The 17291-nt window shown below is 36.4% G+C and overlaps 3 protein-coding genes across 3 annotated transcripts in view; all 3 read left to right on the top strand.

Annotated features, from left to right (window-relative positions):
- depdc7a (DEP domain containing 7, paralog a) overlaps nucleotides 1–17291 on the top strand; it is a 152357-nt gene that overhangs the window by 74492 nt on the left and 60574 nt on the right. The window lies entirely within an intron of this gene.
- On the top strand, nucleotides 1629–6576 carry LOC141378674 (uncharacterized). The gene is made up of 4 exons (XM_087293572.1): nucleotides 1629–1900; nucleotides 2330–2366; nucleotides 3929–5203; nucleotides 6329–6576. The coding sequence occupies exons 1-4, from the start codon at nucleotides 1761–1763 to the stop codon at nucleotides 6470–6472; spliced, it is 1596 nt and encodes a 531-aa protein (XP_087149698.1). The 5' UTR covers nucleotides 1629–1760; the 3' UTR covers nucleotides 6473–6576.
- LOC141378676 (uncharacterized) lies at nucleotides 9328–16427 on the top strand. The gene is made up of 4 exons (XM_087293576.1): nucleotides 9328–9599; nucleotides 10020–10056; nucleotides 11559–12833; nucleotides 13949–16427. Exons 1-4 carry the CDS (start codon nucleotides 9460–9462, stop codon nucleotides 14090–14092), a joined length of 1596 nt encoding a protein of 531 aa, XP_087149702.1. The 5' UTR covers nucleotides 9328–9459; the 3' UTR covers nucleotides 14093–16427.

Genomic DNA, 17291 nt, shown 5'->3' on the forward strand with positions numbered 1-17291 from the left:
GTGAGGAAAAAAAAAACAAGAGGGAAACCTGGCTCAGGTGGGCACGACCATTTCTTCTATTACCAACGTCTTGTGCAGAGCTGCAGTCTAGGCAACGCAGGCTGGAGAGCGCTGGATGTCCATCGTGGAGAAGCTGCAGATGGGAGAGGTCACCGGCTGGTGTACAGGCTGGGCCACAGGATCAATGCGGAGACTCGTCTGTCTGTCACTGCGGTCTTACAGGAATCAGTCTCATGCTCTTCACTCCTCCAAGATCATCACAGCAGCTGCTCAGGACACGGCCTGGTCCAGGATTATGGAAACCTTGAGAATGATTAAAAAAGACTAACCAAAATAGAAAATGGTTCATGATTAATCAAATGTGGCAACAGACAGTTAACATTAGCAGTTAAAGTTAGAAAACATCTTAAATCCTTCAAAATATATCAGTACAATGAAAAGCTGGATATAATTAGTGAGTATAAACAACTCCAGTGAAATACCAAACTAGCCTAAACAAAGAAAAAAAAAATGTAAATATGCAACTACAACTAAAATATATAATAGATGTGCAAACATCTATTTGTAAAAGCTCTTGTACAAACTCTGTTTGTAAAAGAACAAATTTTCAGCAAGTATAAGACAGTTCACAGTGGCTTCTAACGACTTTTTTTGGTTTTCAAAATAACAAAAAATATCCTTAAGGTGCAAATTACCACTCATATTAACCTTGGAAAACTAATATAAAATCATTCCAAAACGATGATAATGGAGGATGAAACCTGCAAAACAATATATAAATAAATAAATACGCAAATAATAAATTAATGAATTAATCCACAAATTCCAGCATAAAAAAATATATAAATAGTGTGGGCATATTAAAAATTTAATTAGTTACACGAATGTTGGGGGAATAAGAAAATGCTAAACTGATACACCGCACTATTAAATTATTTATATATTTATTTATGCAGGAATTTGAATGAATGAATGTATACATAAATCTAATTCCTGCATAAATAAATATATAAATAATTTAATAGTGCGGTGTATCAGTTTAGCATTTTCTTATTCCCCCAACATGCGTGTAATTTATTAAATTTTTAATAAATTCATTCATTCATTCATTCATTTGCTTGTCAGGTTAGTGCCTTTATTAATCTGTACCTGTACCATATTTATTTCTATATTTGCTTATTTTTTATTGTTTTATTTATGCAGGGATTTGAGAATTTATTGTCTGATTTATTTCTATATTTGCATTTTTATTTATTTATTATTTTATTTATGCAGGGATTTGTGGATTTATTTACTCATTTATTCATTTATTTATTTGTGTATTTTTTTGTTTGTTTTTGCAGGTTTCGTCCTCCATAAATGACAAATGTCATCAATCTCCTTTTTACAAAAGGTGCAAATATTAGCAACATCACAGTACTTGGACAAGAGTGCTTTGATTACAGGGGTAAATATTGTGCAAAATTGTAAAGTGCACCTTTTTATTTTATTAGGAATATCAAATGTATATGGTAATAACCATGTTTTCCTCCACTGAATGAACCCCAGAAAAACTTTCCTCTAGCAGTAGTTGAGTTTTGTGACGACACTAACATTCTATTAAAACTCATGACGTGTGCATGACGTGTGGCCATTTAGAACGCTGTAGAACTCGCGAATTTAGACAGACTTCTGAACATTGCAGTGAAAATCACATTACGATCATTACTCTAGCGTTTTTTACTGTATCGTTACATCTGGAGTTTGGTAACAAACCTACAATGGCTTGCGCTCAATCCCAACAACAAAGAGAACTGGCATTTGCAGCCCAGTTAGCTGCGAAACTTGCAGTACCACACCTGGAGGAGGACGACGGTCTTCAATCAGTCGTCGCCAACTTCATGTGGAATCTGACAGAGCAGTATGTCTATCACTTTTTTACTCTTATTACACGATAATGTATTGTTATAATAACTAGAAACCGGTCAACCGGATCCTGCATAGTTATATAGTATATGAAGTAAATTGAGCTAGTTTCATTTAAGAAAATGAATAGCTAACCGTGCGTTAACCTGAGCTAGTTTAGCTTGAAGTAAAAGCTATTATGGATTTGGCAATTGTCAGTAGGTTGATGTTATGTAAATTAAGGAATTTGTATGATTCAGTTAAATATTACAGTTTTAAATTCATCAAGATATTGAATAAATACATATTGTTTCTTATACTGGCATTTTTTGTGCAGTGGTTGATAAGCTGATTGTTATTAATGTATAAAAATACCCATATATATTAGCTTATATACAGTAATAACTTGATTACACCTGTTATACTAACAATTGTTTGTTTTTAGGAATCTGGAGGTGGTACAGGCGTCGTTGAGCTACCCGGTAAGTCTACCTTTCCATATGATTAATTAATACATGAGTAATGTCTCTTAGATTTTGGGGATGTTCTTTGAGTTTCTGTTACTTCTTATAAGCTAGTAAGTCCAGCATGATCTGGTTAAAGACAGTTTTTTATTAAGCACAACATAGATGAAGTGGTCAACGTGTAAACAAATGGCTTGCTAAATATTATGCAGGATTCATGAATGAGGTATGAAGACAAATATTGGTCAAATATGTATTAAACAGTGTTTAAAAATAATATATAATAAGAAAACATTCAGCTTAAAAACTCAAGATCAACTTAAAAACTCAAGATGATTGAAATCCAGAAATAACTAAAAGTGCAACATTAGTAGCAGGCTATTAATTCTACCACCATATTGATAAAGTTATTGTTAAAAATGATAAAGAGCAAAATATATATATAATTTATATGCCTGTCAGCATCATGCAAGTATTTGTGGCATAACATCCCAAGTGAAAAATTACTATAGTAATAGATAGTAAATACTATAGTGTTGTTGAACCATACCATGGTAAATGTGTATTATCATTATTAAACAGGTAAGTGATATTCTAAGTCAGTCTCTCTCTTTTGTATGTTACAGTGCTGTATTTACACCATAGTAATTGTAGTGTATTGAGTGTAAGATGGGACTCACATATCAGGAATGTATGGATTTTGTGTTGCTCACTCTTTGGAGAACCTTGAGTTGTTTGGTTGGCCATCTGTTTGTTTCTAATAAGTCTCCTGTTTTCCTTACTGCAGACTAGTTCAGTAAACAGAAAGAAACTTGTAGAAAACTACATTATTGCATAATTTGTTTATATTTTTATAATTGCTGTGTCACCATAGCAACTACAAAATGACCACAGATTAATGAAAGTACTTGACTATAGTATGGTTCAAAAACACTACTATTTTCTATAAAATGCTATAGAATTTTAGGGATTACATTTAAATTAATTGTAAAATAAAAGTAAATAAAAAGTAGAACTGTATATTAAATTTGATTCGATATGTGCTTAGATATGATTCCAGTGTTTATGTTTTATGTCATTAAAGGTCCTATGAAATTGTTAGTATCAGTATTGTTCGATTTTAAGATATCTATTAGCTAATGTGCTCCAAAGCTGTGACAAAATCTGTGTGTAGAAGATATAAAACAGATATAAACATGTAAGTTTGTCACTTCCACCCTAAATGGATCAACGGTTTTATTCAAGTCAATTACTTCAGTTTTTCGTCAAATCTTAACCAATCAAATGCTGTCTAGTATCTGGCATGCCCCGCCTCCTTCAAGACATTCGCTTTTCATTTGATGCTCTCAACCACTCTCACTGGGAGAGGGGTGATAAAACAAAAAGCTATTGGCTGTTTTATAACAAAAAGCTATTGGCTGTTTTATTGGGAGGAGCTACACTATGTCACACGCTACACGCTATTATTGTGGTCGTTTGAGGTTACATCAAACATAGAATAACAATGCGTATTTCATAGGACCTATCAATCTACGATAGACCTAAAAACATCTCACTGCATTGTTTTTATGTTTCCACAGTTCTACAGACACCAAATCGATCAAATGCTGACGTCTATTGTGAAGTCAGCCACCACCACCGTATCTGATTTACTGCCCAAACTGTCAGAGATAACAGGTGTGAGTCCGTCAGCAGTGGTGAACCCGACATCCTCATCCAGTGAAGACCTTTATCAGGACACATTGAGCATACCAGATATCCTGAAGGTGGAAAAACTGCCCTTCATGCATCCCCTTGAAAGCTTTTACGGGATCACAGTGGAAAGTCTCATGGCAGACTGCAGCTTCCTGGACTCTTTAGGAGAAGTCAGTTTGCAGTCGTCTGAGCTCCCTGGAATTGTTGTGGAACATGTTCTCCATCGGGTCAACATGGTGATGCATAACAATGTCCTGAAGGTCAACTTGGCATCATTGTCATCGTCATTCCTTTATTTCAGCCCTGATGAGTCCTGCAGTGCTATTGGAGAGTTGTTGATCAATGGAGTCATCCAAAAGCTCCGTTATTTACATCACTGCATCACTCCAGCAGCGGCCGCAACAGCAATCGGCACCGTTCTCGCTTCAATTCAGGGCCAACTTCCAACTGCCCATAGACAGAGTCTATCGGTGGAGGTCACAAGCAATGTGATCGAATACATAACAGAGGATGTCATTCGCTATTGGTTAAATGATCCCATTGAGGGGTCCAAAATTTGGAAAAGTGAAGACGTCCCTGTTCTGAGGCCAACATTTCAATCCACTGATTGTGGATTGTTGTTCCTGCTGACGTCAGATCAACTGTCATGCAGGCCTAAAACAAAAGCAACCACTTTATTTGACTCCCTGATGACCAATCGTTGCAAGTTGCAGTGTAGCAATCACTTCACTGGCAACAGTAACGATTCCGCAGTTTCAGATCGTCTGCATCAGGGACTTGCAGATTTAATGAACTGCCTCATCAGGCGCGAGACGCTCCTTCAAGTCAGACTGACCACGAAAGAGTTTCTTCGATATTTCGTGGAGGAGCTTGTGCACAGGCTTTTTGTGTCCTCTACCTTTCCGTGTCCTTCAAATCTGCCTGAAAATACAACACCGATGTCCTTCATCATCAAAGAAGCAGACTCCGGTCTGACGGTGGTGGATCATATGACAGCGCTGGTGGTCAGTCAAGTATTTGAGCTGCTGGCAAAGAAATATCCAGTGAGCGAATCTGACGAATCTGAACCGAAAACCAAAGAGGTCTCAGTTCAGGCGGAACCACCGAAACTGACCTTCAAGGAGAAGTTGAGGAACATGAAGGAGAGAATCCTTAAAAAGGTAAGCTTAAAGGGGAGTTATTATGGGTAAATCACTCTTATAAGGGGTTTAAACACAGCTGTGTGGCAACGCACGTCATGACTTTGTCAAGTTCGATGCGATCCTGGATTAACATGTTGATTCTGAAACATAATTTTTGTTGGAAAATGTAATCCATATCTATTCCCTACTCCTAAACCCAACTATAACTGTAAATTATTCCCAAAATCAGAAGGGAATAATAGCTGGATAACAATCATGTAGAAGTGCAGAAACCTTAACAGTAAACATATCCCTTACTTCTGATTGGCTGATTGGAATCTTCTTCAAGATCGATGTTAATCCAGGAACATATCCTACTTGCTCTGTTAAAATAGTTGGGTTAAAATACCCCAACATATAACCCAACTATAGATTATTATAGCACCTTAACAACTATGGGATATTTTATTCCAATGCATTGGGTTATTTTGATTAAATGTTATTTTTTTCATTCTGGTATTACTATCGAAGTACTACTATTATTTTCGAATTATGGCTCTGTGAATTATTGAATGTTTCTGCTGGGTCCTAAAGGCGAGAATGACAGCCGAATATCCCAAATATGTGTATCATTTTCTCCCCCAAAAAACTGTAGAGATGAACACGGTAGAGAAGTGTGCGTTTGTATCATCAATAATTAAGTGTGCTGGTGAAACTAATTGAAAAGACACGACACGGATAGGTAATTTGTTAATAAAAATAAAAACAATATTATTACGTTAGAGCTTAAATAAACTTTACAACGGAAAAACAACATTAGGCACGCATATTAATACAGCGGTTCTGTGTCAGTTAAATCAGTTGACTGTTGAAATTCAAAATTTTAACCAAACTGGGTGAGTTATTAAATACATAACCTAATAAAGGTTAAAAATAACCCAACAAAGCATCAAATATTTAACTCAACTGGTTGAGATATTATTAAATAACCTTATAAAGGTGTAAAAAAAACCAATAAAGCACCAAATATGTTTAACGAAACCCTTGGGTTAAAGAAATAACTCAGTGTTTTTTAGTGTGAGGTATGAGTTATACAAATTATTTGTGTTTTTTTGTTACTTATTATTATTACGCTTGAATTATTTGAGTTTTATTTCTTTGCAGCTTAACAAGCCCTTCACATCCAAAAAGGGCAGCAAGAAGAAGAAGAAGGACAAGGCTGAAGCAAAGGCAGAGTCACAAAAACCCAAAAAGAAGAAGTCACTTTTTGGGATGACACTTTTCTTCTCTGTGAAAGTGAAGAGTTAATGATTTCACTCCTGCTGTGCATGAAACTGTAAATATGATTTTGATGTGTTTTATTGTCATATTTGTGTGACATCCTAATAAAAAAATGTTCAAATAAATAAAAAGTCTCCCTCTATGAGTTTTGTATTTACTATATGGATATTCAGCCATTTGAGGTTGCTCTGAGGTAAAAACAGCAGGACAGGCAGCTTAGGGGACACCAAAAACATTTTTACTACAAAAATACTCCCTTAGTAATGACCAAACCAACTTGAACATTAGATTTAGTGTCCTCCCTAATCAGATTCCGTGCTTCAAATCATTTGAATATAATGCACACACCGGCCACTTTATTAGGTACACCTTACTAGTTCCGGGTTGGACCTTCAGAGCTGCCTCAATCCTTTGTGGTATAGATTCAACAAGGTACTGGAAATATTCCTCAGAGATTTTGCTCCATATTGACAAAATATTATCACGCAGTTGCTGCAGATTTGTCGGCTGCACATCCATGATGCGAATCTCCCGTTTCACCATCCAAAGGTGCTCTATTGGATTGAGTTCTGGTGACTGTGGAGGCCATTTGAGGACAGTGAACTCATTGTCACTACCCTATTCACCTGTACCACATGTCTTTGGGACTGTGGGGGAAACCGGAGCACCCTAAATGTACCGCCAACTTATCCATCATATGAATTACACAGTGGGTGCCCTTCCAACTGCAACTCAGTACTGGAAAACACCCATACACACTCATTCACACTCATACACTACGGCCAATTTAGTTTATTCAATTCACCCATAGCGCATGTCTTTAGATTGTAGGGGAAATGGGAGCACCCAGAGGAAACTCAAGACAACACGAGGAGAACATGCAAACTCCGCACAGAAATGCAAACTGATCCAACAGAGACGAATCAGCAACTTTCTTGCTGTGAGGCAACAGTGCTAACCACTGAGCCACTGCGCCATCCTGGATGCATTCATGATAGAAAAAACTCATACACCTCTAGGTTGCCTTTTGAGGTTGATTAAATCTGAACAGAAGTGAATTTCGAGGACTTCCTATGAGGTTAAAATTGTTCAGAAAGCATTATCATTTTACGGGGAGAAAATTCAATTCATCTTTATTTCAATAGCGCTTTTGCAATGTAGATTGTGTCAACGCAGGTTAACATAGACGATCATAGTAAATTGAAACTGTCAGTCCAGTTTTCAGAGTTTAAGTTCAGTTCAGTGTGGTTTAATTTTCACTGCTGAAAGTCAAAACATTGAAGAGCACATCCATCGATGCGCAGCTCTAGGGTCCCGAACCATGCAAGCCAGTGGCGAGGAACAAACTTCACCAATTTGCGAGAGTGAGGAAAAAAAACCTAGAGGGAAACCTGGCTCAGGTGGGCACGACCATTTCTTCTATTACCAACGTCTTGTGCAGAGCTGCAGTCTAGGCACCGCAGGCTGGAGAGCGCTGGACGTCCATCGTGGAGAAGCTGCAGATGGGAGAGGTCACCGGCTGGTGTACAGGCTGGGCCACAGGATCAATGCGGAGACTCGTCTGTCTGTCACTGGGGTCTTACAGGAATCAGTCTCATGCTCTTCACTCCTCCAAGATCATCACAGCAGCTGCTCAGGACACGGCCTGGTCCAGGATTATGGAAACCTTGAGAATGATTAAAAAAGACTAACCAAAATGGAAAATGGTTCATAATTAATCAATTGTGGCAACAGACAGTTAACATTAGCAGTTAAAGTTAGAAAACATCTTAAATCCTTCAAAATATATCAGTACAATGAAAAGCTGGATATAATTAGTGAGTAGAAACAACTCCAGTGAAATACCAAACTAGCCTAAACAAAGAAAAAAAAAATGTAAATATGCAACTACAACTAAAATATATAATAGATGTGCAAACATCTATTTGTAAAAGCTCTTGTACAAACACTGTTTGTAAAAGAACAAATTTTCAGCAAGTATAAGACAGTTCGCAGTGGCTTCTAACGACTTTTTTTGGTTTTCAAAATAACAAAAAACATCCTTAAGGTGCAAATTACCACTCATATTAACCTTGGAAAACTAATATAAAATCATTCCAAAACGATGATAATGGAGGATGAAACCTGCAAAACAATATATAAATAAATAAATACGCAAATAATAAATTAATGAATTAATCCACAAATTCCAGCATAAATAAATATATAAATAGTGTGGGCATATTAAAAATTTAATAAATTACACGCATGTTGGGGGAATAAGAAAATGCTAAACTGATACACCGCACTATTAAATTATTTATATATTTATTTATGCAGGAATTAGATTTGTGTATACATTCATTCATTTATTCATTCATTCATTCATTTGCTTGTCGGGTTAGTGCCTTTATTAATCTGTACCTGTACCATATTTATTTCTATATTTGCTTATTTTTTTATTGTTTTATTTATGCAGGGATTTGAGAATTTATTGTCTGATTTATTTCTATATTTGCATTTTTATTTATTTATTATTTTATTTATGCAGGGATTTGTGGATTTATTTACTAATTTATTCATTTATTTATTTGTGTATTTTTTGTTTGTTTTTGCAGGTTTCGTCCTCCATAAATGACAAATGTCATCAAACTCATTTTTACAAAAGGTGCAAATATTAGCAACATCACAGTACTTGGACAAGAGTGCTTTGATTACAGGGGTAAATATTGTGCAAAATTTTAAAGTGCACCTTTTTATTTTATTAGAAATATCAAATGTATATGGTAATAACCATGTTTTCCTCCACTGAATGAACCCCAGAAAAACATTCCTCTAGCAGTAGTTGAGTTTTGTGACGACACTAACATTCTATTAAAACTCATTACGTGTGCATGACGTGTGGCCATTTAGAACGCTGTAGAACTCGCGAATTTAGACAGACTTCTGAACATTGCAGTGAAAATCACATTACGATCATTACTCTAACGTTTTTTACTGTATCGTTACATCTGGAGTTTGATAACAAACCTAAAATGGCTTGCGCTCAATCCCAACAACAAAGAGAACTGGCATTTGCAGCCCAGTTAGCTGCGAAACTTGCAGTACCACACCTGGAGGAGGACGACGGTCTTCAATCAGTCGTCGCCAACTTCATGTGGAATCTGACAGAGCAGTATGTCTATCACTTTTTTACTCTTATTACACGATAATGTACTGTTATAATAACTAGAAACCGGTCAACCGGATCCTGCATAGTTATGAAGTAAATTGAGCTAGTTTCATTTAAGAAAATTAATAGCTAACCGTGCGTTAACCTGAGCTAGTTTAGCTTGAAGTAAAAGCTATTATGGATTTGGCCATAGTCAATAGGCTGATGTTATATAAATTAAGGAATTTGTATGATTGAATTAAATATTACAGTTTTAAATTAATCAAGATATTAAATAAATACATATTGTTTCTTATACTGGCATTTTTTTGTGCAGTGGTTGATATGCTGATTGTTATAAATGTATAAAATACCCATATATATTAGCTTATATACAGTAATAACTTGATTACACCTGTTATACTAACAATTGTTTGTTCTTAGGAATCTGGAGGTGGTACAGGCGTCGTTGAGCTACCCGGTAAGTCTACCTTTCCATATTATTAATACATGAGTTATGTCTCTTAGATTTTGGGGATGTTCTTTGAGTTTCTGTTACTTCTTATAAGCTAGTAAGTCCAGCATGATCTGGTTAAAGACAGTTTTTTATTAAGCACAACACAGATGAAGTGGTCAACATGTAAACAAATGGCTTGTTAAATATTATGCAGGATTCATGAATGAGGTATGAAGACAATATTGGTCAAATATGTCTTAAACAGTGTTTAAAAATAATATATAATAAGAAAACATTCAGCTTAAAAACTCAAGATCAACTTAAAAACTCAAGATGATTGAAATCCAGAAATAACTAAAAGTGCAACATTAGTAGCAGGCTATTAATTCTACCACCATATTGATAAAGTTATTGTTAAAAATGATAAGGGCAAATATATATATATAATTTATATGCCCGTCAGCATCATGCAAGTATTTGTGGCATAACATCCCAAGTGAAAAATTACAATAGTAATGTATAGTAAATACTATAGTGTTGTTGAACCATACCATAGTAAATGTGTATTATCAATATTAAACAGGTAAGTGATATTCTAAGTCAATATCCCTCTTTTGTATGTTGCAGTGCTGTATTTATACCATAGTAATTGTAGTGTATTGAGTGTGAGATGGGACTCACATATCAGGAATGTATGGATTTTGTGTTGCCCACTCTTTGGATAACCTTGAGTTGTTTGGTTGGCCATCTGTTTGTTTCTAAGAAGTCTCCTGTTTTCCTTACTGCAGACTAGTTCAGTAAACAGAAAGAAAGTTGTAGAAAACTACATTATTGCATAATTTGTTTATATTATTATAATTGCTGTGTCACCATAGCAACTACAAAATGACCACAGATTAATTAAAGTACTATTTTCTATAAAATGCTATAGAATTTTAGGGATTACATTTGAATTAATGAATAAAGTAAATAAAAAGTAGAACTGTATATTAAATTTGATTCGATATGTGCTTAGATATGATTCCAGTGTTTATGTTTTATGTCATTAAAGGTCCTATGAAATTGTTAGTATCAGTATTGTTCGATTTTAAGTTATCTATTAGCTAATGTCCTCCAAAGCTGTGACAAAATCTGTGTGTAGAAGATATAAAACAGATATAAACATGTAAGTTTGTCACTTCCACCCTAAATGGATCAACGGTTTTATTCAAGTCATTTACTTCAGTTTCTCGTCAAATCTTAACCAATCAAATGCTGTCTAGTATCTGGCATGCCCCGCCTCCTTCAAGACATTCGCTTTTCATTTGATGCGCTTGTTCTCAACCACTCTCACTGGGAGAGGGGTGATAAAACAAAATGCTATTTGCTGTTTTTTAAAAAGGGGAGGAGCTACACTATGTCCCACGCTATTATTGTGGTCGTTTGAGATTACATCAAACATAGAATAACAATGCATATTTCATAGGACCTATCAATCTACGATAGACCTAAAAACATCTCACTGCATTGTTTTTATGTTTCCACAGTTCTACAGACACCAAATCCATCAAATGCTGACGTCTATTGTGAAGTCAGCCACCACCACCGTATCTGATTTACTGCCCAAACTGTCAGAGATAACAGGTGTGAGTCCGTCAGCAGTGGTGAACCCGACATCCTCATCCACTGAAGACCTTTATCAGGACACATTGAGCATACCAGAGATCCTGAAGGTGGAAAAACTGCCCTTCATGCATCCCCTTGAAAGCTTTTACGGGATCACAGTTGAAAGTCTCATGGCAGACTGCAGCTTCCTGGACTCTTTAGGAGAACTCAGTTTGCAGTCGTCTGAGCTCCCTGGAATTGTTGTGGAACATGTTCTCCATCGGGTCAACATGGTGATGCATAACAATGTCCTGAAGGTCAACTTGGCATCATTGTCATCGTCATTCCTTTATTTCAGCCCTGATGAGTCCTGCAGTGCTATTGGAGAGTTGTTGATCAATGGAGTCATCCAAAAGTTCCGTTATTTACATCACTGCATCACTCCAGCAGCGGCTGCAACCGCAATCGGCACCGTTCTCGCTTCAATTCAGGGCAAACTTCCAACTGCCCATAGACAGAGTCTATCGGTGGAGGTCACAAGCAATGTGATCGAATACATAACAGAGGATGTCATTCGCTATTGGTTAAATGATCCCATTGAGGGGTCCAAAATTTGGAAAAGTGAAGACGTCCCTGTTCTGAGGCCAACATTTCAATCCACTGATTGTGGATTGTTGTTCCTGCTGACGTCAGATCAACTGTCATGCAGGCCCAAAACAAAAACAACCACTTTATTTGACTCCCTGATGACCAATCGTTGCAAGTTGCAGTGTAGCAATCACTTCACTGGCAACAGTAACGATTCCGCAGTTTCAGATCGTCTGCATCAGGGACTTGCAGATTTAATGAACTGCCTCATCAGGCGCGAGACGCTCCTTCAAGTCAGACTGACCACGAAAGAGTTTCTTCGATATTTCGTGGAGGAGCTTGTGCACAGGCTGTTTGTGTCCTCTACCTTTCCGTGTCCTTCAAATCTGCCTGAAAATACAACACTGATGTCCTTCATCATCAAAGAAGCAGACTCCGGTCTGACGGTGGTGGATCATATGACAGCGCTGGTGGTCAGTCAAGTATTTGAGCTGCTGGCAAAGAAATATCCAGTGAGCGAATCTGACGAATCTGAACCGAAAACCAAAGAGGTCTCAGTTCAGGCGGAACCACCGAAACTGACCTTCAAGGAGAAGTTAAGGAACATGAAGGAGAGAATCCTTAAAAAGGTAAGCTTAAAGGGGAGTTATTATGGGTAAATCACTCTTATAAGGGGTTTAAACACAGCTGTGTGGCAACGCACGTCATGACTTTGCCAAGTTCGATGCGATCCTGGATTAACATGTTGATTCTGAAACATAATTTTTGTTGGAAAATTTAATCCATATCTATTCCCTACTCCTAAACCCAACTATAACTGTAAATTATTCCCAAAATCAGAAGGGAATAATAGCTGGATAACAATCATGTAGAAGTGCAGAAACCTTAACAGTAAACATATCCCTTACTTCTGATTGGCTGATTGGAATGTTCTTCAAGATCGATGTTAATCCAAGAACATATCCTACTTGCTCTGTTAAAATAGTTGGGTTAAAATACCCCAACATATAACCCAACAATAGATAAATAAAGCACCTTAACAACTATGGGATATTTTATCGCAATGCATTGGGTTATTTTGATTAAATGTTATTTTTACCATTCTGGTATTACTATCGAAGTACTACTATTATTTTTGAATTATGGCTCTGTGAATTATTGAATGTTTCTGCTGGATCCTAAAGGTGAGAATGACAGCCGAGTATCCCAAATATGTGTATCATTTTCTCCCCCCAAAAAACTGTTGAGATGAACATGGTAGAGAAGTGTGCGTTTGTATCATCAATAATTAAGAGTGCTGGTAAAACGAATATAAAAAACACGACACGGAGAGCTCATTTGATAAAACAAAAACTATATTATTGCGCTAGAGCAAACTTTTAAACTGCAAAAACAAATTACGTACGCATATAACTCCAGCTGTTGTGTGTCAGTTAAACCAGTTGACTGTTGAAATTCTAAATTTTAACTCAACTGGTTGAGTTATAATATAAATAACCAAATAAAGGTTATAAATAACCCAACAAAGCACCAAATATTTAACCCAACTGATTGAGTTATTAATAAATAACCTAGTAAAGGTTGAAAATAACTCATCAAAGCACTAAATATGTTTAACGAAACCATTGGGTTAAATAAATAACTCAGTGTTTTTTAGTGTGAGGTATGAGTTATACAAACTATTTGTGTTTTTTTTTACTTATTATTATTACGCTTGAATTATTTGAGTTTTATTTCTTTGCAGCTTAACAAGCCCTTCACATCCAAAAAGGGCAGCAAAAAGAAGAAGAAGGACAAGGCTGAAGCAAAGGCAGAGTCACAAAAACCCAAAAAGAAGAAGTCACTTTTTGGGATGACACTTTTCTTCTCTGTGAAAGTGAAGAGTTAATGATTTCACTCCTGCTGTGCATGAAACTGTAAATATGATTTTGATGTGTTTTATTGTCATATTTGTGTGACATCCTAATAAAAAAATGTTCAAATAAATAAAAAGTCTCCCTCTATGAGTTTTGTATTTACTATATGGATATTCAGCCATTTGAGGTTGCTCTGAGGTAAAACAACAACAGAACAGGCAGCTTAGGGGACACCAAAAACATTTTTACTACAAAAATACTCCCTTAGTAATGACCAAACCAACTTGAACATTAGATTTAGTGTCCTCCCTAATCAGATTCCCTGCTTCAAATCATTTGAATATAATGCACACACCGGCCACTTTATTAGGTACACCTTACTAGTTCCGGGTTGGACCTTCAGAGCTGCCTCAATCCTTTGTGGTATAGATTCAACAAGGTACTGGAAATATTCCTCAGAGATTTTGCTCCATATTGACAAAATATTATCACGCACTTGCTGCAGATTTGTCGGCTGCACATCCATGATGCGAATCTCCCGTTCCACCATCCAAAGGTGCTCTATTGGATTGAGTTCTGGTGACTGTGGAAGCCATTTGAGTACAGTAAACTCATTGTCACTTTTCAAGAAACCAGTCTGAGATAATTCACGCTTTATGTTGTGACCTATCCTGCTGGAAGTAGCCATCAGTAGATGGGTACACTGTGGTTATAAAGGGATGGACATGGTCAGCGACAATACTCAGGTAGGCTGTGGTGTTGACACGATGCTCAATTGGTACTAATAGTGTGGTGTGTGTTGATTGTGTGTTTGAGGATTGGTGTGCGTTGCTTGTTTGTTGACTTAATAATGGTTAAAACTGGTTATTTAATGGTTAATATAGCCTGATAACGCATATTATGATAATATAATGAATCAATATTCAATGAGATTAATAAACAGTTATTTCCAGATGTGACATGACGTGTTCAATCATTCATTTTCTTTTCGGCTTAGTCCCTTTATTAATCTGGGGTCACCACAGTGGAATAAACCGCCATATTATCCAGCACATGTTTTACGCAGCGGATGCCCTTCCAGCTGCAACCCATCTCTGGGATGCCATCCATACACACTCATACACTACGGACAATTTAGCCTACATAAATCACCTGTATCACGTCTTTGGACTTGGGGAAACCGGAGCACCCGTAAGGAACCGCCAACTTATCCATCATATGTTTTACACAGCGGATGCCCTTTCAACTGCAACCCAGTACTGGAAAATACCCATACACACTCATACACTACGGCCAATTTAGTTTATTCAATTCACCTATAGCGCATGTCTTTAGATTGTTGGGGAAACCGGAGCACCCAGAGGAAACTCAAGACAACACGAGGAGAACATGCAAACTCCGCACAGAAATGCAAACTGATCCAACAGAGACATGAATCAGCAACTTTCTTGCTGTGAGGCAACAGTGCTAACCACTGAGCCACTGCGCCATCCTGGATGCATTCATGATAGAAAAAACTCATACACCTCTAGGTTGCCTTTTGAGGTTGATTAAATCTGAATAGAAGTGAATTTCGAGGACTTCCTATGAGGTTAAAATTGTTCAGAAAGCATTATCATTTTAAGGGGGAGAAAATTCAATTCATCTTTATTTCAATAGCACTTTTGCAATGTAGATTGTGTCAACGCAGGTTAACATAGACGATCATAGTAAATTGAAACTGTCAGTTCAGTTTTCAGAGTTTAAGTTCAGTTCAGTGTGGTTTAATTTTCACTGCTGAAAGTCAAAACATTGAAGAGCACATCCATCGATGCGCAGCTCTAGGGTCCCGAACCATGCAAGCCAGTGGCGAGGAACAAACTTCACCAATTTGCGAGAGTGAGGAAAAAAAAAAACCTAGAGGGAAACCTGGCTCAGGTGGGCACGACCATTTCTTCTATTACCAATGTCTTGTGCAGAGCTGCAGTCTAGGCACCGCAGGCTGGAGAGTGCTGGACGTCCATCGTGGAGAAGCTGCAGATGGGAGAGGTCACCGGCTGGTGTACAGGCTGGGCCACAGGATCAATGCGGAGACTCGTCTGTCTGTCACTGGGGTCTTACAGGAATCAGTCTCATGCTCTTCACTCCTCCAAGATCATCACAGCAGCTGCTCAGGACACGGCCTGGTCCAGGATTATGGAAACCTTGAGAATGATTAAAAAAGACTAACCAAAATGGAAAATGGTTCACAATTAATCAATTGTGGCAACAGACAGTTAACATTAGCAGTTAAAGTTAGAAAACATCTTAAATCCTTCAAAATATATCAGTACAATAAAGAGCTGGATATAATTAGTGAGTAGAAACAACTCCAGTGAAATACCAAACTAGCCTAAACAAAGAAAAAAATGTAAATATGCAACTACAACTAAAATATATAATAGATGTGCAAACATCTATTTGTAAAAGCTCTTGTACAAACTCTGTTTGTAAAAGAACAAATTTTCAGCAAGTATAAGACAGTTCACAGTGGCTTCTAACGACTTTTTTTGGTTTTCAAAATAACAAAAAACATCCTTAAGGTGCAAATTACCACTCATATTAACCTTGGAAAAGTAATATAAAATCATTCCAAAACGATGATAATGGAGGATGAAACCTGCAAAACAATATATAAATAAATAAATACGCAAATTAATAAATTAATGAATTAATCCACAAATTCCAGCATAAATAAATATATAAATAGTGTGGGCATATTAAAAATTTAATTAATTACACGCATGTTGGGGGAATAAGAAAATGCTAAACTGATACTGCACTATTAAATTATTTATATATTTATTTATGCAGGAATTTGAATGAATGAATGTATACATAAATCTAATTCCTGCATAAATAAATATATAAATAATTTAATAGTGCGGTGTATCAGTTTAGCATTTTCTTATTCCCCCAACATGCGTGTAATTTATTAAATTTTTTATAAATTCATTCATTCATTCATTCATTTGCTTGTCAGGTTAGTGCCTTTATTAATCTGTACCTGTACCATATTTATTTCTATGTTTGCTTATTTTTTATTGTTTTATTTATGCAGGGATTTGAGAATTTATTGTCTGATTTATTTCTATATTTGCATTTTTATTTATTTATTATTTTATTTATGCAGGGATTTGTGGATTTATTTACTCATTTATTCATTTATTTATTTGTGTATTTTTTGTTTGTTTTTGCAGGTTTCGTCCTCCA

The sequence above is a fragment of the Danio rerio genome, chromosome 18 (genome assembly GCF_052040795.2).
Source record: "Danio rerio strain M-AB ecotype USA chromosome 18, GRCz13ab, whole genome shotgun sequence".
In the NCBI taxonomy this organism is placed as follows: domain Eukaryota; kingdom Metazoa; phylum Chordata; class Actinopteri; order Cypriniformes; family Danionidae; genus Danio; species Danio rerio.